This window comes from Symphodus melops (assembly GCF_947650265.1).
Source record: "Symphodus melops genome assembly, chromosome: 9".
In the NCBI taxonomy this organism is placed as follows: domain Eukaryota; kingdom Metazoa; phylum Chordata; class Actinopteri; order Labriformes; family Labridae; genus Symphodus; species Symphodus melops.
Window position 1 is genome coordinate 19,684,167 of NC_136699.1, and position 26,975 is coordinate 19,711,141.

The 26,975-nt window shown below is 42.7% G+C and overlaps 1 protein-coding gene across 1 annotated transcript in view; it reads left to right on the forward strand.

The window, feature by feature from the left end:
* The window catches only part of tenm1 (teneurin transmembrane protein 1), a 163,722-nt gene that overhangs the window by 9,774 nt on the left and 126,973 nt on the right, over positions 1 to 26,975 (forward strand). The window contains exons 2-3 of the mRNA XM_079352768.1: positions 3,346 to 3,617; positions 6,471 to 6,809. Coding sequence (XP_079208894.1) covers positions 3,401 to 3,617; positions 6,471 to 6,809 — 556 coding nt within the window. The 5' untranslated portion in view covers positions 3,346 to 3,400. The remainder of the gene's footprint in view (positions 1 to 3,345; positions 3,618 to 6,470; positions 6,810 to 26,975) is intronic.

The window sequence follows — 26,975 nt, forward strand, 5'->3', positions numbered from 1 at the left end:
CACTCTGTTCTCCCTATCCTCCTTGTTTATTTACCAATGTGAAACTCAATTTCTGTGCCGCTGCCTGGCTTTAGTCCTCGCTCTGCCTTTTCTCTACCATTTCTCATGCCCTCTCCTTCTGCTCGTTGTGATTTCAGCACATTCATTTGAGATCGGAGAGAGTAAATCGTTTTTGACTTGCCCTCATGGTCCTTGCCTTTACGCATGACGATCTCCGCTGCGCTGTTTGTGGTATTGTTGGACATCTTAGGGACCCGCCCCTCTGGAGATGACTTGGAGCATAAATCCTGTTTAGAAGCAACTGTGAATGGAGCCTCTATCACTTCTAGGCAGATTTGCAAAAAACAGCACACTGGCCTTTTGTTGCACTGGTTGAGTAAATGGATGGATAAGAAGATCAAGTAGGGGGAAGAGTCCCATTTAATATTATTGCAGTTGTGTAACTGTGGATTATCACTCCCGCGTGTTTGTGTGAAAACTAAAATGATAAGAGACAGAAAGAATGGTGTGTGTGTGTGTGTGTGTGGTGGGTGGGTGATGTGATGCATGTGTTTGACTCAGTGTTGTCACTTTGTATTAATTTTAAACCGAACGGTGAAGAGTTCATTACACACTGATGAATTATAGATTAGATTAAATTAGAAATAAAATCAAACAATAGCATACACATACATTGTTACTGTTAACTCACTGTTCATTCATTTGTAGTGCAAACAAACTAACAGTAGATGCATCTCAAATTTATCACTGTTACCTTTCCGCTTAATTTGGCTCTGTTTTGTGTCAGCAGCAATATCAATAAGTAATCATTATGTACTGTACAGTACTTTACCGAAGCTGATGCAGTATAGGTAGATGAAACATTAATCATTGCAATTTATGAATTTTTTATACTTTGGTTTTGCATGGAGATGATTAAGATCCGTTCATAGTCACTGGCAGTACGGTGATGCAATAAGTAAAGCACTTAGCTCTACTAAAGGATCCCTCAGTGCACCATGTTTTCCCCCTGCACCACATAAACCAAAAGAATTAAGAGAGGGATGATACATATCTTGTAGTTAACATTTCATATATTCTTGTATTAAAATGAACTCTAGCATGGGGCTAATTATTCAAATGGTCTCACACCCTGTTATCTTTGTGTTTTTTTTTTTTAAATCAACCCATAGCAAGCCCTATTGCACCCGCTGTGCACCAAGGTGGCTATTCCTCAATTGTAAATCTAGGCTAGTGCTGCGCTCAGGTGGCACATGCTGACTTGTCCTACAGAACGCCCATGTGTCTTGTTTGAAGTGAGCTTGGCTCCAAGAAACAACCTTCAGGTTTTGACATCAAAACCGAGAATCAAACCCCCTAATGGGCTCCCCACTGTGGGCTAGAATTAGCGAGAGTAACCCCCACTAGCAGGCTTACTTCTCTAAATGCAGCTGCCTCGGAGGACGAGGTGGAGGGTGGAAAGCGTGAGGGGAGAGAGCAAGGATGAGAGGGAAGCAGGAGGGAGGGCAGAGGTGGACTCTTATAAGACAGAGGGATGCTGAAAGAAAGATAAAAGAGGGACAGGGGTTAACAAGCAGAGAGGTGTGTTTTAACCAGACTTTAGTTCATATTTTACACACTGATTTACAAGCAGGACAACATGTACCGAGAAAAATGATCACTCGCAGTCTAGGTTCGTGCAATCACACGGCGGGGGGAACAAGATGGTGCTCTCACACGCAGGATTGCATGCTTTGATTCTTGTGTGTAAACGTGTGACAGACATGAAACAGGCCTGAGAGCCTCTGTAGAGACAGACAGCAGTCAGTGCCTCCAGCGTGCTCAGAGCTCACAGGGTAATGTATACTCGCTCCTCGCCGCACCAGAGAGAAGGTGACACCAGTCAATCCCACTCTGACAGGGCAGCAGAGATAATAGTGGGCTTTGATTCCCAGCAATAACTTCTGTCAATCAAAATGAAAGGCATCATGATTGCAGGAAACCACGAGTGAGTGTATATTGAAGGAGCGTACAGTACACTCCTGTCATAATTAGAAAATTGCATGCAAAATATTACAAAGGCAATGTAATTTCCGGTTCTAAAAACATGAGGAAAAGATGGACGAAGAGACCAGTGAGGCACTTTTGCAGATCATCTGAGCTATGGTAACGTCCGCAGGGGGTCAAGGTGTGTGTGGGATGAGTGTGCCAGCGACATGGCCTATTTTTGACTGTTTGCTGTCAGGGGTCAGCGGGTGGTCACTGTGTGGGCACGTGTGCACAGAAACTGGTCCGTGAGTGTGCATGCTTGTGGGGAATAAGGAGGGGTGACTGTGAGGCGAGGGTTTTGGAGTCTTTCAGGTGGAATAAAAGCATTACTGCAGTGGTAGAAAGGTCAGCTGTAAACTTGTATCAGACTAGTGGTGATCACCCTGTGCTGCAGATCTCTGAGGTATTGAGCAGGCACGCTCTAATGGCTTTGATATATGGACTACAGGACTCCCTGAAGAGGTCAATACCATAGCACTTTGTCTCTATGAGCAATGACCCTCTCAAGCTCCATTTAAAAGCTTTATATCTGCAGGAAATAGGCTGGAAAGGCCTCAGGCAGGGCACGGTGAAAGAGAACTAATATGAATGAAGTATTTTCTAATCACTTCTTCTATGTTGTAATCGTTGTCCCAATCAATCATTGGTTAAGACGGTATATTGTGCTGGACGTTATCAGAAGGAGATTCTGATGTGGCCGAGAGAAGAACAAGAGAATCTGAGTTGAATAGCGCTGAAAGAGCTGATTTATCATTCCTCCACGTGGAAGGGCACTGACACTGTAAAGACTGTTTTCTAATGGGGTTTCATTGTGACTTAAGAATCGGGTGAGTCCCTGTGTTTAATGAGAGTGACAGACAGGCGGAGGGGGGCTAAGTTACACATTTGTTGATTTATCTGGGACTTGTCAATGTTTGTCTGTTTAAGAGAGATAAAGCCAAAATACAGTAGCTGAAGAAAACAGAAACAACAACTGACAGAACAGAAAGCTGTGCTTGTGTTTAGCCAATTTCTTTTCAAACACATCCGGACATAATGGCCACCATCGCGGTCCCTTCTGAGAGTATTGATTTGGAACTAACCTTTGGTGTGAAATATGAAAGGAGCCAACTACTGTTTATGAATGTCTGCTGTAATTGGAATGAGCAGATGTTGCAATATTGTTCCACTGTGTTCAATAACACACTTCTTGTGCTATTTTTCTTTCCCCACTCTATCTTTCCAACCCCCTGTTTCCTTTCATTTTCCTCCACTGGCCCATCCCTCTTCCTCCCTGCTGTCCTCTCCTGCCTCCCCGCCATCTTTCCTCACCTCCAGACTCTGTGCTCTGTGCTGTGGCTGTGCTGAGTGACTAAGTGGAGCGCTAGAAGCCATGGAGGAGATGGACAGCAAACCCTACCAGCCATTGTCTAAGGGGCGCCATGAAATGGAGATGTCCTACACCAGCTCGTCTGACGAGAGCGAGGACGGCCGCGCCCACCACCGCTCCTACACTTCCCGTGAAACCCTCCCTGACTACACGCATGAGCTACGCCTAACCCTTGGATCACACAGAGAGAGACAGAGCAACTACAGCCAACCCCAGCCAGGTAGAACTCTCAGGGCATGCAAAGTCTGAACTTATTTACCTGGAAATATATCCAGTGATGCAGAGATGCTCTATAGGCCCACAAGTATATACTGGTACAAAAAGACATACACACACACTCACACTCACACACGCTGAGGTCTTTAAAAGGGCCTATGTGAATTACCTATTACAGTCCACAATGAGCCAGAAGGACAGTCAGAGGCAGCCAATTACCTCTTCTCCACAGAGGTGATATTTCTCTCCCACAGCTAAACTAGGTCAACCCCAAACCTCTCTGGCCTCACCTGGGGTGGAAAACCACCCTTCATTACACACACACACTCACAGATACAGACGTAAGCGAACATAGGCACACATAGAGAGGCACGTTGACACATACACACCGAAAAATTCTTCCCTGCTGGTGACAGGAGGAGAAATGGGCCAGTGCGTGCTGTGATGGATGGCCTTTATGCAGGTCATGTGTGGTGTTAAGAGAGAAGCGGCACCTCATCAGGAGCACGCCGCTGTGCAGGGTTCATGGTGATCAATAGACACTCTCTCCACTACCCCAGCCTCCTGCTTCTCTGCAAGACCTACCCACCATGCTAACAAGCAACATTAGCCATTCACAACGGCTACAAGTCCTGACAAGCTGACTGCTTCAGAGATTTCATGGTTTTGAATGCCACCCTCCATGGATTTTTTTCAAAATATTCTCAAAGCAGCTGCCCATGGATGGCTATTAGCAATAGTCATGACAATGTGGTTTCAAAGAGTACTTCTTTTTTTTGCAGTTACTGAGCCTTTCTGTTTCCACAACAAACAATATTGCCTGCCATCAGTGTCATATGGTAAGGTGCAAAAGACCCCCCAAAGCAGCCTTTGAAATGTCAATGGCAGCCGGTTCTGAGAAGCACATCTGTTCATCTTTGGGCTGCAGAGTTATATATAGTATACCCTACCTAAGTAACCAACTGTTAAGGGGGGACGTAGCCTCCAGTGATGTTTTTAATGGATTACAGTGTTCCTGACAAAGATCAGCCAATTTGTTTCTCCCCTAATTCCCCTCCCATGCTCTTCATATTTTCCAGCATCTTGCCCTCTCCTCCCTTCCTTTACTTCCTTCTCTTCCCAGCTGTTCCTAATGTTACAAACCCCTCAGTCTAATTCATCCCATGTCAACACCGTCAGTTCTTTACTGCCCATGTCTTCCAGAGGTTGTTATTGCAAGATAGAAAAACTAAATAGATCCAGGATCATTTTTCAGCACATCAGGCAGCTGACTGCGCCACTGACTTTTTCTTTGCAGATTAAAAAAATCACATTCATTTAAGCCTTGCAAAATTTTGTTTAGAAATTCAGAAATTAGTAACCGTATATATATATACATATATATATATATATATATAATATATATATATATATATATATATATATATATATATATATATATATATATATATATATGGTTTTTGATTATGTGAGGACAGAATTAAACAGATTATAGATTATATTTATATCGATTTACCAAATAACAGTATGTGATTATCATGCCCGATAATTTAATTGAAGTATAACTCTCCGAGGCTAGTTAGTACATAGGCTGGTTTAACAGTGAGTAGGATTTTTTCACACTTCTAACAAAGAGTAACAGTTTGGTTAAGCTGTAAATGGTCTTTTCTGGATGACTCTTTAGCAGCGACTGTGGGAGGAAATAGGAATTTATTTCAAAATAAAGACTCTCTCGCTCTAATCACCTCAGAAACCGCTTCCTGTATTATACATGTGTTATACAACAAAGACGACTTTTCAGTTTGCAGGCAATCCATGTTTGTGCTTCGGGGAAATAGCCTATTTGCTCCTGAATTGCCCTCTTGCAGCCAATTTGAGCTAAACAGTGGTGTGTAGTGGTGACCAATCTTGCACCGCTTTAATTCCAGCAGAACAGAGTGTGAACCACAGTTGGTCTCGACCCCATCAAACAGGCACAGCAGGACACAATGCTGGTCAATGGAGTGGTCAACAGGACTGTGGCTTTTATTGAAACACTGCGGTTTGTGTTCAGAGGACCTGACCCACCACACATATTAACGGCACTAAGTGAGGAAGTGAAGAAGTCTTTCTTTGTCTAAGCTCTCAGTGGACTCTATACAGTGCAGAGCTACAATAGCATCTGTATAGATTTCAATTTAGGCCTTAGTTTTTTTTTTTTTTTTTTTTTTTTTTTAATTCCATCACTTCCAGGAGTACATTTTAAACAGGAAAGCTCAGGTGGCAAGGAAGAAAATTTACTCAACTGCCTCTGCAGGGGAAAAAAAGAGAAGCGCTCAATTGAATAGAATTGAATTGAAGTGTAACCAGAGGACTATCACAGTATATCTGATGTTCTCAGATAACAGGGTGATGCTCGGGATTGGAGGGCGTTCTAATACCTGAAAGCATATGAGGCTCAATTTTTCCCTCCGTCTGAGTCAATATTAATAAGGTTTGATCTTTATCTGATCTCTTCACCCCACCAAGGAGAATATAGATGAGATCAGTGCTGTGTTTGAGCAGCAGTTCAATACATCTCGAGCTCGATAACACACATCAGGTAGCTCGAACAGGATATGGCTTCCTTGTGAATGGTTAAGAACAATCTGGGTGGCATTTTGATTTGGACTTCTGCTGCAAAACTTAATAAATGCTTGCTCAAATAACAGCCTGTCTTTCGACAAACATTTCGACACACTGTGTTTGGCTTGTTAATACATGTCTCTGACAAACACCTGCCTACTTAACTGCTGAAATAAAAAAACACATGCTGGCTTTAGAGACTTTGCAGTTCTTTCTGTATGATCTCATTCTGCATGTCTCTAACTACTTTTAGATCTAGACTTCTGTAAGAGTGGACAGCTGAGGAGCCCAGACTACCACATCCACCAACAGCAGCAGCAGCAGCAGCAGCAGCAACAGCAGCATCAGGAAGAGGAGGAGGAGGCACTATGCACTGGACCGGCCGCTCACATCCACAGCCGCGCTTACTCCCTGGGCATGGGCTCCGACGTGGACACTGAGCCAGAAGTGGACCCCTCCCCTGCTCACGGCATGCAGCACATGTGGATGCGTGGCCTGAAGTCCGAACAGAGCTCTTGTCTCACGAGCCGCGCCAACTCTGCCCTCTCTCTTACTGACACTGAACATGACAGGAAGTCTGAGCCCGACAACGGTGAGTTTAATACTTCTTTTCTGACTGTGAAAGCAGATTTTTTCCTCACTTTGTTGCTAAATACCCAGGGGAGATACAAATTCAGCCTAGATACTATGGTGCATTTGATTTGTAAGAGGCACGCAGTGTGCGCCCAAGTCAGGCACTTACATGCATACAGCCTGGTATTATTAAGAGAAGAAAGTTTTTACTGGGCAACTCAAAGAAAAACAAAATATAACATTATAACCCGTTTTAAGTTTTGAGTTACAGCCTTGGGCAATTACGTGATTGAAATTCTCAGTTGGAGCTGATGCTAATGCTGAAGTTCCTCTCCCTTTGAAAGCTCTTTGATGTGACTAAATACATGGAAGGTGCTATTGCTTATTTAGCCTGGAAAGTGAACTCGTATCGGAGGTGAACCCGAGGGTGGCTGGGGATAGGAGCCTGAGTAAAGTACAGTGACGAACGTCTTCAGCATATGGCTTGTAAAGGATTGAATATCCATTAGAAAATGAGGAAGATTTTGGTTTAAAGCTTTAAAGGAAAAGGAATAGTAGGGGTCGGACTTCTACAGTATCTGACTGACTGCCTGAGGGCAACTGACAACTGGCTCTGTGGGAGAAACTACAGCCCGGGAGGAAGAAGAAGTTAAGAGGTGGGGGTGAAGATATTGGGCCAGCTAAAGAAGAGTCTGGGATGGTGCCAGCTATCTGTCTTGCAGTGCAGGGCTTCGCTTGGCTCCCCGCAGATGGAGAGTTAGTTTGAGGTGCACGCAAACAAAGACAGAGCTCTCCAACCCATCCCCAAGGACACTGTCTGTTTATGTGCGGTAAAAAAAAAAGAAAAAGAAAAAAGAAGGTGGAACATATTCAGTGGCTGAGAAAAAGAAGGGTGACAGAAAAGAGAGAGAGAGAAAAAGGGGGGGGGGGAGAAAAGAGAATTCTGAGAGGAGAAGAATAAGAGACAGGGAGAGCAAAATATGCAAATGAGAGAATAGAAATGGTAATGTAATGGTATAATTAGAATGAGAATAAAAAGGAATGAGTGGTTGAGGGTAAAACAGGTGAAGGAGAAGCTGGTTTCAAGTGAGTGCTAAACAAAGATGGTGGAAGAAGGAAAGAACTGGAGAAAGATCATGGCAGAGACCCTTCAGGGTGTGCTTGTTTATGTTTTGGACGCACCCAGGGGTTGTTTTTACTGACAGGCTGATTGGACATGAAGTCGGCCTTTTGAAAAATCATGAGTGGAAGACGACAGAGAGAGATTGAGGGAGAGAAAGCGAAAGAGAGAGGGAGAGAGACAGGGCGCCCGCAGCATTACACAGTAATCAATTTGTGATGGCTGTGTGCATATGGACCAAAGTTATTACCATTTGAGATGAGGGACTTCATCTTTATCCAGGGTCAGAATGAAAGCTGCAATGGGGAAGGCAGATGGGCACGGAGCATAGGAAACACAGGCAAATGAGGATGGATGAAGTCACAGAAGTGAGGGGAGAGGATTTAAATGTTCAAAGCTTTGCTGCTACAATGCACCAGGAAAGCTGGTTTATGTGTGGATTTCATATGTGTCGTGAAGAGCTGTACATTATGTTCTAAGGCTCTCCAACCCTTGACTCAATCTCTCCCAAGTATATGGTCTTCCTTCATCTTGAGTTTCTCCCTGCTCTCTGTGTTCTTTACTGCAACTATTCCGCCCCTCTCCACTACCAACCACCCATTTATTGTCCTCCTCTTCCTGTCCATCTCTCTCTCTCTGACATGTGGCCATGCGTGGCATCCCCTAATAGGAAATGCATTATGGATGTCACATTTCTTTCCATCAGCACAACAAAGTCTCATACACCTCTCTGTTCCCAGTGATAATGAAAGTTAGAGCCACTCACAAAAAAAGAAAAAAAAAATGTTGGCATAAAGGGGCTGAAATCAAAAAGCTAACGTCCCTGCCAAAATGAAAGTGCATTTTAAGTCGGCCCGACCTTGCGCTCCCTTTGTCTTCAGAGCGTGCCCGCTCCCAAACCCATTAATGATGTCAGCTTCAAACTGGCAGGAATCCTTTTGTTCCTGGTCTGATTGAAGTTGACAAGTCAATTTAGTCATTTTGTGTTTGTGTGATTGTGTGTCTATGAGTGGACAGGAATGTGGAAAAAAAAAAAAACGGAGGGGAAGAGCGAGAGATTAAGATAGAGTAAAGCTGAAAGTGATTTAGTTTGTGTGTGGAGCAAAGTTTGTACAGATGTCTATCTTTATTCTCTTTCATGTGTGAGTGTTTGCAATGAGGTGTGTCTCTGTGAAAGAGTAGGGTGGAGGATCATGTCCGACTGTGACACCTCCCTTGAGGAAGGCCGTAGGCATTCTTGAGCACGAATCAGACCTGCTGACAATCTGAGGAAAACATCAACCTCCTGAACTGACGACAGAACCGAGAAGATTGGCAGCAAAAATACAAAGTATAGTTCAACTAGAGTTTACTGCCGATGCACCCGCACACACCCGCACACACATAAACTCTAAAGTCATAAGTATATGGACAAACTTTATTCAAACATGTCAAAACTGGATGCACAAATACAGGTTTCGACTTGACTGCAGATTGATACACGCGATTGGCAACAAGACCTGGTGCTCAAGTTTGCAAAGAATGTTAGATTTGGTCAAATTCAGGTACAAGTGCAAATCAATCAAATTGTTTAGCCACTCCTTTATCTGACTAACTCAATATGTGTATATGTGTACGTACATATTTCAATCCTTAAAGGCAGATTTTTATCTACGGAGTGAGCACTATACTGCTCCCCTTCTGTCAGTCTCTATGCTAACCCAGGCTGACTTCCTGCTTGCTCCACTTATTGGACACACAGACACCATACGGAGTGCCTACCTTTCCACTTCATCCGAAAGATATTGGATCAGGTTAAAATTAAGGTCTTCGCACAAATCGATCTTTTTTTTTTTTTTTTTTTAAATTAAAACTGAAAAACACGACACAAGATATTTAGAGGCGCTGGTACTCATTTTTTCTCTCTTTCAGTCTTTTTCAATGTTTAACCGTATTGTCCCCGAGGGGAAATTTGGTTTGCACCCAGGTAAAAACAATATAAAAAACATTAAGAGACACCAGCACATTCAGACTCAGGCAATAAAAACAAGTCTTTATGCTAAGCTAGGTTAACTGCCTAATTTGTCTCACATCCTATTTAACACACAAGCAAAGGAATGTGAGATACATTTTGAAACACTCAAAAAGTAAGTAAAACTATTTTATGAAAATGCTGAATCCTTCCTTTTGTACATGCAATGACATTAATTGGATTGCTAAATTGATAGTTGAAATAAATGCTGTAAGAGAGAGAAAAGCAGGGCTGATTAGAGGGGGCGCGGATAGATTTGGTGTCAGTCTTCTGCTGTGTGGAATAATTGAAAAAAAAAAACTACATGAGCTTTATTATCTGGGTTACAACACTGTCTTACAATGAGATGCTAATTAATTGACCACTTTTCATTAGTTTAATCAGTTGCAGATTTACTCTAGGCTTTTGTCTGTCTTTTTTTCACTTCTGGGATTGACATACATCGTCCTCTGAGCAGAACGCGTTCTCAGGCAAATGCAAACAGTAGTCCAATGAACGGCTCCATCACTCATTATGGTAGATAACATTTAGTTCTAAAACGCAAATAACTGTGTAATTGCCATGGCCTGAGTAAGCACTTGATTCTGATTGGCTGTAAGACGTCCATTATTTCTTAAAAACTTGACAAGTGTCTGATCACGGTGCTGAATTAATACAGAGCAGTTTTTGAGTGTTCCCTTTCTGCCACACACTGCAGATAATGGCTTGAAGAAAATGGGTTTTCAAATTGCCTCAAACATTTAGAGTCTTCCGTTAGAAATCAAACCTTATGAAAGCACTGAAAACATGGTTCATTATTGAAGTGATCCTCCTGCATGGAGACATGTCAGCCCACATCGGACCAGGCAACATCGGCGTGCTTCTGCTGCAAACAAACACAACATGCTCAGGGACATAAAGTAACATTAAAAAAAAGACATAACAAATAAAAATGTGCATCAACATGCTCAGGTTTTATAAGTTTTATTTTTACTGTCAGCTGACTGATATTGAATGAATATTTCAAAGCAGGATGTCGCTGAATGAATATTAAAACCCTTGGATCATGTGATCTAACACTCAGCAAAGACAAAGCAATTTGAACAGAACAGCAAGACCCTTCCTTGTTAATTGTCATCAGCCATGAATTTATTCACACTTGACAGCTTGTGCTTCTCCAACTCAATTTCAGCGTGCTCTTTCTCCTTTCTCCGAATCTTCTTCCATCTATTTATTCCTTCCTCCGTTTGGGAAAATGCAATTTTTCAACAGTAGAATTGTCCAAAATTGGCGTTAAAACTGACAACGGTTTACAAGTATTCGCTTTTTAATTCTTTAAATTGTTTGCATCTCACTGTGATACGTTGTAATTTGTATTGCTTTAAATGAATAAAGAAAAAAAATATATGCAGAAAGGGGGATCTTGTTAATGAATGTGTAAATGTTTTCAGCAGTGTTTTCCAGCTGTACTAGACACTTACTGCTAATTCAAAATGTGTTATAATTGCTTGAGAAAGGGGCCAGAAGACCGTTTTTCACATCTATCTTCCCAAATTTCCATCTCATATAAAGTGCTTGTCCAATAATTGAAGGGTAAGCTAAATGAATATTCTCTGCCGTGAATGAGAGCAAGAAAGTTAAGCTGTGAAAGAATAAAGTCGATGCCTGCCAGGACTATACTTACCAACAATAAATGAGGCATATTGGCCCAAAATGAATTGCTGCCATTAGACCTTCAAATAAAGTCATTTAAAATCTGTTACATAGCGATGTTGTTGACCTTGTCCTGAAATAAGACAAGCATGAATGTTACCTTAAACATAAATGTTACATGGCGGCTATAAACTAGGTCTTTGGACCGCCCTAGGGAGTGTACAGTGTTCTCAGAGGGCCCTCATATCCTTTATAAACATGGTCCATTATTTTTTTTTTAATGATCTGCCAAAGTTTTGCAGTCAAGTTTGGCCAAGTTGTGTTCAAGTAAGTGTTGCAGAAGGTTAGCAAGGGTGTGGAGACAAAGGGTGGAAGAGTAGAGTGAAAAACTGACCTTACGGTTTAATGAGCAAGCACACAGCAGAGAGAAAGAAGACAAAGGGAGGGCACGGGGAAGATAGCAGGAGGCAAAGAGGCTCACTGGCAAGTAAAGACGTTACACAGGATATTAGAGTGCCGTCATCAGAAAAGCCTGGCAAGGTTTAGCTTTTATACTAAATTTCATTTTAGTAAGCCATCATTTGATAAGCGTTGAAGCCAAGTTTTGGATACCATTTAGATGAAACTGACGGAACCTGATGAAACGACAATAGGTGCGTTAGATTTCAGATGGGAGTCAGATTTTCAGGATTTCTACCTTATGATGCAATTCTGACATTTATTAGGCAATGTGAAGTTTTAATTAGATAGTGAGGGAATTACAAATGTTTCATGTAAGCTCCCTTATCCAAAAGTGTAAGATAAGAGCATTTAAGCAATGTGAATGGAAGGGGGGGTTTATGTGTTTTTTCTTTCTCCCTCTGATGTTGGAGGACACAAATCTCCTTTTGGCAGCTTTGCAGTCGTGATAACCTCAGTGGAATCAGGAAACTACAATACCCTTCGAGATAGAGACATTCACAGATGTGCCAAAGCAACCACACATATGCACATGCACAGACACACAAGTTGCATCTTTGTGTCTCCTCTATGCTCCCTGGTGTTTTATTGTGTGCGTGCAAACCAAGGTCTAAGTGGCAACACCAGGCAAGCTGCAGCACACTCTAACTTCCTTCTTGCCTTCCCAAGGCCCAAGGGGTTTTTCAGGAATGGATTTGTCTATTAGCTCGTAAAGAACATTGCTCAGTGCCATATCGATCATCTGAGCTGTAACGTTTAGGGTCTTTAAGTTGTAGAGTTGATCTAGTGGTACACAGACTCCCCTGGCTATTTTACCAGAGTGAGAGATGATCAACTTAACCCTGGTGCCGCGCTTGGCCAGAGGAAACGCTATAAACACATCCGCTGGAGCCAGAAACCGTTTTTATCGAACCGCCCATTCAGCCATCCAGGAGAAGCTAAAGAGCTACCATGAATCCGCAAGGTGCCTTATTGCAGCAAGGGTGCAGTTGTTCGGTTTTCCTCTCTTTAGTAGCAGTCTCATCACATAGTTAGCCATGCAGCCTTCTATTCCTGACAAGCTGTCAGAATGTTGGACCCCACCCTGTTGTCCTAATGATGGGCCTTTACAGCTCACTGATCCAAAGGAAGACCTACTGGACTGTACAACTAGTTGATGGGGGGTAAAGGATGTGCATTTGTGTCTGTCAATGTGTGTGTGTGTGTCAGTACAGTTTGTGTGTAGTGGGGAAAGAGAGGGATAATTTTCTGTTTTGTCTCTCTCTCTTTCTCTCTCTCCGAATGCCTACGCCCCTCTTTCATCTTCATGTTGCTGCCATGGCAACAGTCATCAAATCAGAACATCAGCCGTAGCTTTCATCTCTCACTGTCCACCGGCTGCTCGCAGGCCGTCTGTATACATAAACTGTGTGATGGAAACATCACAGAGTCTGGCCGTTTTAATAAGCGGTCAAGTCCCTTGAAATTCCACGATCACCTACACAGCAGAAGGGAATGTTTTTTTTGTTTTTTTTTAATAAACAGTCCAATAAGCAGGCTTAAAAACTGTTTTCAGCTCCTGGCACTGGTGGAGTATTAAAATGAGAGGAGGGCATGGTGAGTGGCACATGAATAAGCTCCCAGCAGAAAGGAACAATAGCCCTGAGAGTGTACCGAGAGATTAGTGCAAATCAGAGTGTTCTGCATTGGGGAGAAAGGCTGAGAGGGGGCGGGGGACACAGAGGTACCTGTACTGTATTGGCACACACACTCAGATGCCCACACGGGCGCCTGCTTTTTTGTGGTTTTTTTTGTGTAAGAGGTCAGTGGGGTTTTTTAATTTTGAGGGGTTGGTAGGAAAAGCTGCATCAAAGCTGGATTGACAAGGAAATGGCTGTGATGGAGGGGGGGGGGGGGACATTTTTTGTTTGTTTGTTTGCTTGCCTGGGATGTCTGTGTGTAGATATAGGGGGAAAGACAGCTTCCACTGTGAATGAATGGGCAGCTCAAAGGCCTTATTGAACAATGGACAAAGGAAAAGAAAACTAAGCAAATCAGGACCTTTATGTCCTAAACAATACCGTCCTCAATGTGTCTGAATGGGACCTGTCGCTGAGCAGGCTTCTGCGGAGAAAAAGCTCTTCTAAATAACGAAGCTACAGGTTCATTGTTATTCTGATAATCAGAATTGTCATCTGGAGCCTGGGTAGGGATTTGAATGCATTTACCAAGAGGATGAGTGAAAGTAATGGCAGCGTAGTTGTTTCCCCACCACTAACAATAGCTGCCATTTTAGTGTAACTGCTTGTAGTAATAGCTGCTCCTCTGACGCAGCCGGCGTGATACTGCCAGGGATACTTCTGCCATAACCGCACCAGTGCCAGTGTTAAGGGCTGCCATCACAGCCGTGGTGCCAGTAGTAAAGGCTGTTGTTACATGGCACAGTGCCCTGAGCCTGTCAGACCTCCAGGGTTTGTACACCACCTGTCATTATCAGCTCTCAGCCCTGGCAGCTACGGACAGCTAATGGTCCACTGGGTCTCGCCCAACAATCTGCTGACCAGGGCTGCTGGTGGGATAGAGACCTACACACGCACATGTCCTACATGCAGGTACACATGCGTGAACAAACAGCTAGCATAAAGGAACTTGATGGAAGGAAAGAAAAATATATCAACTATGTGAAAGATGTCACTTTGTTCAGGCATATACTTCCTCTGCTTCTCAGAGAAATGTCTGTATGATTTATTGGATTGGATTGCAACCTTTGTCACCGGCAGCTTTCTTTTAATTGAAAAAGCCACAATAGGACTTTGGACAGCAATTAATTGTTACGGTTAATTAAGGTAAACATTAAATGAAGAGACTTTTAATTGGTTTCTCTTGATGAGGGTAGGGATCTGGGGTGACCAGAAACTGCATATGTAAATAACTGAAAACTCCTCCAGGCCTTGGCTAAACTATCTCTGCCTTTGAGTCATCTCTCTCTCTCTCTCTCTCTCTCTCTCTCTCTCTCTGTTTCTGTTTATATACTTCAGTTTGTTTTTCTGTCACTGTCTTTCTTTCTTATTCTCTGAGTCTGCATGCACAATTCTAGTCACATAAACACACAAACAGGATCACACATCCAGGCCCCAGCCAAGCTGTCAGCAGTACAAATAGGGTGCCTTTGTCATGTGACATTGATGTGATGTATGTACATGCTAAATGCTAAACTGGCGTTCCCTGAAGAGATACATTTGTTAAGATGAGACATGACAGATTGGCAGAAGACATCACCTTCATAATACAATATGTGGAGCTATCCCAAGGCCCCCAACATTCAAGCAGGCTGTGTTTATTTTTAGCATTTTACTTTTGGAAGAGAATGTTGTTTGTGTGCTCACTGATGCTCATCATAGCATGTTTGATTGACCACTTTCTCCTCGCGGTAAAGATTCATTTATATGCTGTCAGACTGTGGCAACGATTGCACTTGTGTACATATGGAAAAATATAACAGATTTGTCAAAAAGCAGTCTTTTTCCTTTCCATTTTTTTTATCTCCTCTGAGTAGCTGCATCATGTGCCAAAGCAGAGGGCGTTAATAGTGCACCCTATCACTTTGCTAGATAGATCACCCTAACACCACATAATCATGCTGTTAAATAAATAGCTGCTTAAAATGCTTCAGAATGCTGCTAAAAGCATGAGCATTTTATGGGTGACCCGGGAAAAGAAAGTGGTTGTGTCAAGCAGAATTGCTTCTGAATTTGCATTGCGTTTGCAAGTGTGTGTGTGTGTGCCTGTGTGCGTGTGTGTGCATATCTATGTGTGTGCATGAGGCCAGCAGACAATTGGACGGCTGCTTGGTCACCAGGTCACCCTGCTGCAGTGAAAAAGCTTCTCATGGCCAATGCCGGTTCATGCCAGTGTTTCACAAAAACTGAATGTGCTGTCCAAACAGATGCTCAACGCCATTTCCAGATAGTGTTTATGTATTTGTATTATTTGTGTGTGTGTGTGTGTGTGTTTGTGGGGTTGTTGGTTGGTTGGTTTTTGTGATTTACTATGTGTGCAAATGGACGTGCATTGAATCTTTGTGTGTCCATGTAGTTGCAAGTCAGTGTACACTTTTTATTCACGTTTGTGTGAGTTTTTTTCGTTCCAACAGATGTTTTTTTTTTTTTTTTCAATGTGTGTGTTATAGCTGGTCAAATCAACACCAGCCGGTGCAGTGTGTCTGGCCAAGGTGCATAATATTCATAAAACACTGGCCAACACTACACACACATCCTCACACACCCACACACAAGATGTAGAAGAGAAGAAGAAGAATTAAAGTTAATATTTTAGGTATAAGCCAACTATGGTGGAAATGCAAGAAACTTTAATACAGTCAAAACAGGAATCCTCAACTCATTGTGCAAAGGCCTTATAGTAGTGGCTTTGCTTTTCAAACTTTTACTCTGTAACAGTTTTTTAAAACATAGTGTAAACTTTCCAGGCATTATATCTAATAGTCGCAGCAAATGGGGCCCACATATCAAACTGTGGAATGGAACTTGTTTTGGCTTTTTAAAAAACCCAGGAACTAACTGGGTTATTGAGCTAAAATTAGCTTCAAGCTTTGGGTTGAAAGTGCTAACTTATCAATGTTTTCAGCTTGTTTTAAGACAAGAATCATCAACCTAACCGGAATTGAAAGCTACATACAGTACATGTGTGGCTAAAAACAAAGAGTAAAGCACCAAGGACAGTCATCATTCTCACCAGCTGATTATTAGTTTTTAAATTATGGATTACAAAAGAGCCAATGTTCTCTCATGTAAGTGTAGATGTAGTCTGACCCTTATTTTACACTCAGGGAAGATGGGAGAATATTACATTATTTTCCTCAAACACACCATATAAGTGAGAAATATTATAGAGCAACAAGTTGTAAACAATTATATATATATATATATTTGAGTTTTTGTATGCCAATACACTTGATGACTAATAAGAGGAAACTTGGCCTATAAGTAACACTGGGTTGTCTCTATGCAGCCCTTTGTCCTCCACATGTTGAAGAATCTGAACATTGGCAGATAACACATGATCGTGAATTGCTATTCTGGGAAAGGATTAGGCAATTGGAAAATGGTTTGATTCAATTTGGTATTTTTAAGTAAACATATTAAGCAGCATTCATGATGAAGCACAAACATGAGAAACACTGGCTGATACAGTAAGCTGATTCCTCTTTCGTCCATCTGAACTCAGGGTTTACAATATTCTGTTCAAGGAACTACAAATCTATGGTTTTCAGACCGAGTAGATATGCTCCACAAATTCTTAAGGTCTCCTTTCCTCCCTGGAGGAGCTGGTGTAATACTCAAGAAACATTCATCTATTGTTTATCTGTCTGGAGTGGAATAAAGGGAACGACTGCAGCAGCCTTGCCAGAGAAAGAAAGATCCCTGTATACGATTTAGGAACGAACAGATACGAGGTGTGTGAGATGTGCTGAGAGATGATCACCTCGGGGAAACATGAGGCGAGCCCACTTGCAGCTGCAGAGCCAGGGAGAGATAATGGGGTATGTAGCTGACAATAGGTGGATGCGGTTCTTCTCTCCAGTCTTTTTGGGTCAGCACCAGAGATGGGTCAGCTCGCCGACTGAGCGGAGGAAACAGAAGGAGGAAGAAAGAATGAAAGTAATATCTCATACGTCTCTCCTTGCCCTCGATTGCCCTCAGTCAAATCCTCACTATTATGCTTTCACGCCTGATTTATGTGATGTGGGTGATGTAGCAGTGTCCTTTCTCCCAGCGTTACAAGCAGTGGCGACCACAATAAAAAAAAAAAACTTTTATAGCAGATTTTTTTGGACCTTCTAAACAGAATCACCCAGCTAGCAGCTAAATATACATTTTCTTGGTTCGGACTAACCAAAACCTCTGGTCTTCATTGCTATGGGAAAATCTACTTCTTTTTACTGTAGTGTGATCTTGAGTGGGAAGGGCTTATGCAAGAGCTATTTACATCTAGACCGTCTCAGCTGAATGGATTTCCCTTGATATCTCGGGCAGGGGGAGAGTTAAAGAAGCTGTGAGGGGGTCTGGCGAGTGAGCAGTGCAATTTATCAAATGTATATCTGCAGTTGTATGCTACATTAGTGGAATGAATGCAGTGTGATATGTGGAGGTTTGGCCAGAGGCAGAGACGGAAAACAAGGAGAGGAAGAAATCTATGGATCAATCTGCTGGAGACTGTTTCACAGCCATGAGAGAAAACTGTGTGGGAAGGTTTATCACAGATGGAGGTTATGATTGTATGGATGTAACACAGGCTATAATCTCTATTGAAATAAACACGGCGGTGCTGCAATTATCGGTTAATACTTTAATGAAGATGTGATGGCTGAGAGATCAGAAACTCTCCAGCTGAGAATGCTGCTCCAGCTAATTTTACTTATACAAGCACAGAGTGGCTTTACACTCCAGCATATTGAGTGAAATATTTTCTTTGTAAAACGAATTCTTTCATGCTGTAGTGTGCACTTTGCAATTGTAAAGCTTTTTGGTGACATTTTTAAGCAGCCAAGAAGGAACTGTCTTGTTAAATGAATGCAAGAAAGTTCCTGTTAAAGGGCTTCTTTAAACTCTTTTTTTTCCAATGGTTGACATCGGGGATCATCCCTGCACATAGCTTTTGTTCATTTGTCAAGTCTTCTTCTCTTCTCTCTCCCTCCATTTCTCAACACCTACCAGTATCATCAGCCACAGACTCCAACCACCCGTGGCGAATGTGAATTAACAGACGGCATGCTGCTCGCAGCACCCTGCTTGCCACTGAAACAGATTCATCACAAAGACCTAGATACCGCCTTCTCTCACTTACACACACATGCACACGCACAGACTTTCACCTTAGAATAGCACCTCACATATCATACATCCGTGGTGTAATATTCTTCACACTTACACACTGTTCTTTGTCATGAAAAGAACAATAACACTGTAAAATGCAGCAATTTCTTTTACATCTCCGAGTCAGTTGAATCTGACAACAACAAAAAAAAGACTATTTTCTTTCTCAACTCAAACCCCCTAACCTTCTTAAAATACATCTCTGTTAACATCCTCTCAATGGCTGTCACTTTCATATACGAGTGGTAGATGTGAGAAAATCAATGATCATCGGAAGTTGAAAGGAAGAGTGAGGCAGGTTTGCCCACAGGTCAGAGGTGTATTGTAGGATATTGACTAGTCCCCGGTGCAGCAGTAGCACTTTGGGAAAACACATCTACACAAATATTATTGACAAAGGCAGTGCAGCCCTGTACCTCAGGAAAGTGGACAAATACTTTATTATCCTGTCAGAGGAAATTCGTTTATTTACAGTCAATACCTGAAAAGCGCTGAACTCAAAGGGGGGGGGGGGTCATGTTTGTGAGAAAAAGCTCATTTTTCTCCCTTAGCAGCCTAAATGAAATTGATATGTACCTTTGATCCACCATAAAGATTTTTTTGATGGTTGATGGGGGGAAAGATGTACCAATTCAGCCTAAATTGAAGGTTTTGGCAGCTACTCTTTCATTGTCTTCTAGCTGGGCCTAACACACAATCAAATGTATTGTTCGTTGGAAGTCAGAGTGGGAATCTTTTCATGTCAGCAACTTTTACTGGCTCGAGGCTCTGGGGAAGTTTCTGGGAGGTCTGGTTTTGCTGAGTTGATAAAGGCGGGTCAATAGGAAACATGTGGATACTGGATACTAGCCTTAATACTGCTAATGTCATTTGACCTCACAGGGGTGGGCTTGATGGAAGGGTATATGACCTGTGTTGACTTAAGACTATAAGACATGATTTTCTAAGTTCAATTAAATCCTTTGAACACAACATTGCAGGTACACGTACAAACAAGAAATACTTCTGTTTTTATAAAAGTACAGGGAAAAGCCTCTGGGGAGAAAAGTGTCTGTACTCCTATTCTTTGTTTCTTTGTTTCTACAATGAGAGAGAAGTCAAAGGAAGACTCGAAGAAAAACCAAGGTGTGGGTCAGTGTCGGCAAAAGCTTAGGCTGGACTCCTTAGAGATAAAACCTTTTTAGTCGCGGAAAATACAAAGAACAGAAGGTTACTTGGGAAATAAAACCTCATACAGTAAACACCATAACTTCATAGCTCTTAAAGAGGTAAAGAGTGTTTTACTCTGTCTGAGATTTTAATTAAAGTGAATAATTGTGCTGAACAGAATGGAGAACATAACACAAAGGGCAGCTAAAGTCCACTCAAATTAAAACAAATGCTTTATTGTCTTTATTATCTAACTCGTAATGCTGTGTTGAATTTAAACTGAAATAGAGGCCTCTTAGTTTAACCATTTAGTGCTTGTTTTAATCTCAAGCATGGTCGTGATAATGCAGATATAGCTGCAGTAAAGCCAGAGAATGCTAACTCTTTTGTTGATAATGTGATCATGTTATTGTTCCAATAACACGATCATTTGAGAAATCTCAAAGGTATTACAAATGTTGAACATTTGGTCAAACTTTCCAAACACAGTTTTAAGAGCTCCTCACTGTAATGGGAATGGTAAGTGTTTCCAAACAACGACACTACCTTCAAGGAGCTGTAAGGAATCTGTTCTAATTTCCAGATTATTCCCACTGATAATCTGCAAGCTGTTCTTCAAAGAAGTGTTGCATAAAAAGGTACAAAAAACAACAACAAGATGATAACTAAAACTGTAGTATGTAGGAGCTGAAACTAGATATTCAGCCAACATTTACACATAATTGAGCATTTCAAGGCTTCAAGGTCATGTTATAGATACATGTGCATTTAATGGAAGTAATTATTAATGCACAATGCAGTAAAGCAACGATTACATACCAAGGACACAAAGCCTCTGTCAAAACATGTTCTGCATTTGCCTGGATGTGATAAGGCAGCAACATAGGCTTCTCAAGGTTGTGTGCAATAATTAACTATATGTATTGAAACTACAACATTCTGCTCACATTTTACACCCTCCTTCTGGAAATAGAGACTATTCAGGCTTGTTCTGCTTCTAAGCGCTGCCCAGAAGCCTGTCATTTCACATTAAAGTAGCCTAGCATTGCTCCTTTCATGGGTTTAGTCCTCCCTGGACTGCAAATGATATATTTATGTATAGATTTGAGATGGAAGGCAGGCAAGGTTGTCTACTCACCCCACATTAGCTTTTTGGTGTGTGTGTGTGTGTGTGTGTGTGTGTGTGTGTGTGTGTGTGTGTGTGTGTGTGTGTGTGTGTGTGTGTGCAAAAGTGTGTGTAATGCATACATGTGTGTCCTTGTAAGTGTGTGTTTATAACTAACTGGTACAATGCATTTCCATTATGAGGCATATGCCACCATGTGTGATGGCGTGCAGGTCGTTAGCTGTTAGTGTGACTGTCACATCTATGGATGGTAAGGGAAGGGGATATTTCCTGTTTAGATGCCACCAATTTCCTCTTCATGCATGGTGCACAGACACAAAACACACCCTCAACCACACACAATTGATAGATTTATTATAGCGTGTCAGAAAAGTGCAGGCTTCACATTTCAGGAAAATGGACCCATTTGGCGGGCGAACGACTAAACCCCCCCCCACCCCCCTAACTCTTCTCAACCCCACTTCCTCCCACCCCACCCATCCAGCCGGCTTGCCAGCCCACTCAGCCGAATCCGGAGCGGGACCAAATACATGTTTCTGTCACAAGCTTCGTGTCAGCTTTTTTACATGAGCAGGAGAAATGGGGAAAGAACAGACCATTCTGACAGTTGGAATCACTCTGCGTGGATCTTAAATGTTTTACGGCCTTAATGGGCCTCCAGAAATAGATGCAGTGCTAATGTCGTCTGACTCTCAGAAAAAGGGGAAGAATGTGTCTGTACTAAGTGTATGTATTTGTGTGCTTGGGACCTTGTGTGAAGGTTTGCACACGTCCATTCGTTTCTGTGGCTGCCCCTGTGTGCTATTCAAATGGGCTTAAGTGAGGGATTCACGCATGCAAATAAAGACACTTAAATCTGGGTCCTTTTCCCCCACATATCTCAGAGGAGACCCTATTCTCTATTTAAAGCACCACTTTGACTTCAGCCCTATGGAGGTAAGGCCCTATGGGGCTTCGGTCTTAAGTGGTGCACTATAGACTATAAGGAATCATCCAGATTTGCCCTATATAATCTCTCTTCCTTAGAGATATCCACAACAAATCTTCAACAAGCTCTTCGGCTAATGCAGACACTCAACGTAACCCATCGCCCAGCTTGAGCATTAAGCATTACCTTTTGAAGAAGTGTTCAATATTGTGGGATTCCTGGCATTCGGTGCTTCCAGACAGCATTTGCTGCTTTAGAACAGTTAACCATCTCTCAGCATGGTTCCTCCTCTCCAGACAGACTCTGACTTAGAATATTGATCTCACTGCTAGCTGTATCCTTACCCCTCAGACAATCCATACTAAATGTATTAGCTGTGGAGAGAGCTACAATGTCCTCTGCAGCTAATCATATTTAGCCACAGAGAGAGGTATCTTTTAAAGAAGCAGCCTATTTTCAGAGTCAGAGTGAATTGTCCAGGCCAGAAAAGGGAGATACAGTGTTCAACATCAAAAGGTTGGCTTCAGAGGCGGGCATATCAGAAGACAATTTACGTTCATCTCGCAACATTAAGGCCCAAAGAGCACATCCTGGCTTAGACACGTACATTCTTGTATTTTCTTGCCTGTAAAGGAATACTTTCGATGCACCTAGTTTCATTTTTCATGATTTCTCTTCTTAACTCTCTCTCTCACACACACACACACACACACACACACACACACACACACACACACACACACACACACACACACAAATGTGCACATACACACTGTTCTGCATCACAGCGAGCATCAAACAGGAGAGTGGCTCTGATTGTTGAGTGGGACAATCAAAGGCTTTGATGCTAATCAGAGCTCTCTGTCCTGCCAGTTGGGGATGATGATGGAAATATACAATGAAGAAAAGGTTTTATAGCAGGTGCCCGATGTCTGGGTGATGTGATTGCTCTCTAGTTCATCCACAGGGTAGCAGGGGATAGAAATCAGCCTTCAGCATGGGGAAAGGACTGTATACTGGCTTCTGTGAGCTCCTAATTCAGTGCCACATGTAATGAGCTTTGGATTTTGGCCCCCATCATGCATGCAGTTTTCCGCCTCATCTGCTAAATACTTTGTGAACCAGTCATTACATTTGTTTGGGTGGATTTCCACACTGCTGCTTCTGTAGAAATGACAGTCGTACTTTGTTTGGCGGGATCTCCTGCAAACGTGTCTGATAACACCTGTGCCGTTTGATGCAGCAGGCGTATTCCTGGCACTCATCTCCTCTCTTGGTAGGGGGGCTGCCGGTGATGTGTGTTTTTCTAACCGTTGATTTTTCTGACTGTGCCCTGAGCGCTTCTGTGTGTTTGTCTCCGCCTGTCTTCGCTCCTGCCAGAACCTTTTTGGACATTTGTGCTTTAGCGTTCGGATTTTGTGTGCCTCTGTTTTCTTGTGGATGCATGAGAGAGAGAGAGAGAAAGAGAGAGAGAGAGTCAACAGAGATAACATTAGAGAGAAAAGAGAGTTGTTGATAGTCCATTTCCATTATGTTGTTTTTTTTTTGACTGTATGCATGTACTCGTGAGTGTATGTGTTCAAGTGTCACCTCTGCCTCTCAGTTGACAGGCTGCTGTTCAGCCTTCTGACAGACAGTTCCATTAAATCATGCTGCAGTAGTAACCCACGGTGACAGGACGCCATCGCCTCCCTGGGATTCCTCCATCAGGGTCTCTCATGCGTCTAATGAGGAAGTAAACATGCTAAATTGTCCGTTTGAGATGAAGAAAAGAGGCGGTCTCAATGCTGCTTGTCACGTATGATGGCCGCACATCTTACTTTTCTAACTTGAAGTATTCACATAACACAGTGAGAATCCACAGTTCAGAGCCATCTTTGGTCGTTAAACAGGAAACACACCGTGTCTTAGCAGAATGAGAAAACACAACATTAATGATAATGTTTTATGCTTCCAAGAAATAGAGAATAGTTTTACATCGTATGTGGGCTGTGCTTAATGATACATATGCAAATGGTTTCAAGCTTCCAATTTTCATCATGTGGTAACTGGTATGATAAAACATGGTAAAAAAAACCAAAAACAAAACCTAATACATGACAGTCTGAAATTGTAGGACACATATTCTGTGTGTGCACTAAGATTTCATGCATTTAACACTTGACATTGAGCTTCAGAGATATTTTCCTGTTTGACCGCAGCCATCCTGACAGCTCTCCAGAAACCTCTTGGTGTTTTTTTTTTGTTGTTTTTTTTTTTATGGTTGCAAGTAGTTTTGCAGACAATTATTTTCAAGTACAAAGTGAGAGTGCAGCCGTTGTTTCGTTGAAGGAAATACATTTTCTTATTAAAAAAAAATAAAAAGCTGCTCCTTTGACAAGTTCTCTTATAGACGAGTACGGCATTTGAAGATGCAGTTTGTTTGTTGCGAATCTTACAGCAGATTGAGGCAGAATCTGCCTGGGAGCTGCCTGGTGAGAAAACCCTGAGTGGATTTTGAAGAGGTGTTGAGTGCAGGGGATGATGGCTCTGCTCGTTCCTTTTAAGGTTATTTTAAGCTGCAGACCTGCAGGGTGTGTGCAGTGGGTGAGTGTGTGGTGGTGTGTGTGTCAGGGTTGTGTTTTAATTAGAGAGACAGGAGTGTGTCCTTGGGCTGCCGCAGAGGGTCAGGAGAACCTGGTAGTCTGGAAGAGCAGTGGCTGGGACAAGTCTGGCAGGCCTGCTAAACACCCATTACCAAGACGTGTAGATGCACTCAAGAGTTCACGCCCACACCCGCACACACCCATGAACTCACAAACACACATACGCATCCTGGCCTTGGCGCCATTCCTGTTGGCCAGTGATACCATGGTAACTGAGCAGCCTGCATCTCCATGTGTTCCTTGGCCTTCTCTTGTCTCTGAAAGCAAAATTACCACTGGCACTACTCTGGGGAGATCGAGAAAGGCAAGGGAGAGGTGGGCAGATTGAGAAGGGCAGCAGGAGGTGGAGTGAAAGGAGCAGGGGGACTTTGAGAGGAAGGTTAGGGGAATTGAAAGAAGAAAGGTTGAGAGGGGAGAGGGAGGAAGCATCTGACATTTATGTTCCAGGCCAAGAGGAAATGCCACTTCAGGCTGGCATCTCTCTTTCATTCTCTGGTGCTCTCTCCAGCCTACTTATGACCCCACGCTCACCTTCCTTACCTTCTCTCCATATGTCTTGCTCCGCGGCTGCCACATTCTGTCGGCCACTCCTCCTCTTATTTCTATGCATCAACACATTTTCATACATCTAACATGACCCTCGGCTTTCATCCAGCCATTTCTTCATCTCCCCTGTAGTCATTTCCATATCACAGGCCCTCACCTATGCCACATCACGCTCATCTTTCGTCAGCTTTCGTCTTTGATTCTTCACCTCAGAATCCTCTTACCCCCCCCCCCCCCCCCCCCCTTTTCCCTCCAATACCTGTATTTGCATCTGATCCTTTCTCCGTTCCTCTCCCTTTTTAATCCCCTCCTCACCCCCCTCCTCATACACCTCTGGTGTGCCTAGCCTGGGACCAAGCCGATGATGGGACTCATAAAGCCTCCCAGATGAGGCGATAGCTAATGGCTGCTGAATAATGCATGCCAGGCAGGATTTAGAGAGCCCAGTCTATTAGCCTGACCAAATACTCTGGGCTTTTATTAAAGACCAACACTTACAATTACAAACTACATTAAGGCTGGGGTCCTGTCTCAGCTCCCCTTCTCTCCCCGTTTGTCGTTGTCTCTGCTCTCATAGCTGTGGCTAAATATTATCTTGTGCTTTTTAAGATTTTATAGCCTGGAAACGCTGACCCTTTTAGAAGGGGTCAGTGACAGTCTTTTCTGGTTGTTGTGTCTTTTTTATGTTACTGTGTCAGAGGTTAGTGGCCCTTTTATGGTCAGAGTTGTAGATAGAAAAAGACGGATGAGCAGCCAAAAGCTGTGGTGTCACAGTTTCACAGTCGGCGTTTGGAATGAAAGCTGCGGGTTGATACATACATGTATGATCTTTTAGGTCTCTGCCTGAGGTGGACTGTTGGTTTTTTTTGGAAAAAATGTGTGCACCCTGTGCTCCTCTGCTGCAGAATTGTCATCATCCTCGATGGATTTTAATTTTCTTGTACCATTGCTGCTACAGATGAAACTCCCTTGCACAGCATTCCACATAATTATACACAAATGTTAATGGCTGCTAATAACTATAAATGTCTGGAAGTGTGTGTTCTGTAAATGGCTTCTGAATAATCATAACGTGTTGTTAGCTAATGGCTACCAAAACATCTTTTCTACCGTGCTATGTTTAAGTGCACACTTAACCGTCTCTCTGTAATAGTGTATTGACCAATGTCCTAATTTTGAGATTGCTATGCAAGGGTTCATCCTGCATTTGCATAGTTCATTGAGACACGTCTGCATATTCTTGACAGGTTTGCAGAGCACAGTGTTTTGTGTGCCCTATAGTCAGTTGACGTTTTTTTTACAAGGAGATCCGAGTCACAGCATCAATGTTCAGCAGGCTACTGCCTTCTTACTATCCCAAGTGTTCTGCTTTCATACATGCTGGTAGATCGTCTAATCATGCAGTTTAGGGAAAGGGGGGGATATCCAGGCCATGTCAGACAAGAAGAAGAAGACACCATAAGGGATGATAGATTGATGTCAGTCCATTCAACACCAAAAGTGTAAACCCTAAACCCTTGATCCATCGCCATATCCCTGGGCTGGGACCCTCGTCTGCCATGTGTCTGCGCTCTGAGAGCGAAGTGATTACATGACTGATCCACTGACGATCGGATGAAAAGCTGCCGCTTAATTTGTGGCCAAAACATCAACCTCATGTGCTCCCACTTTCTGTTTTTATCTCTGTATGTCTATTT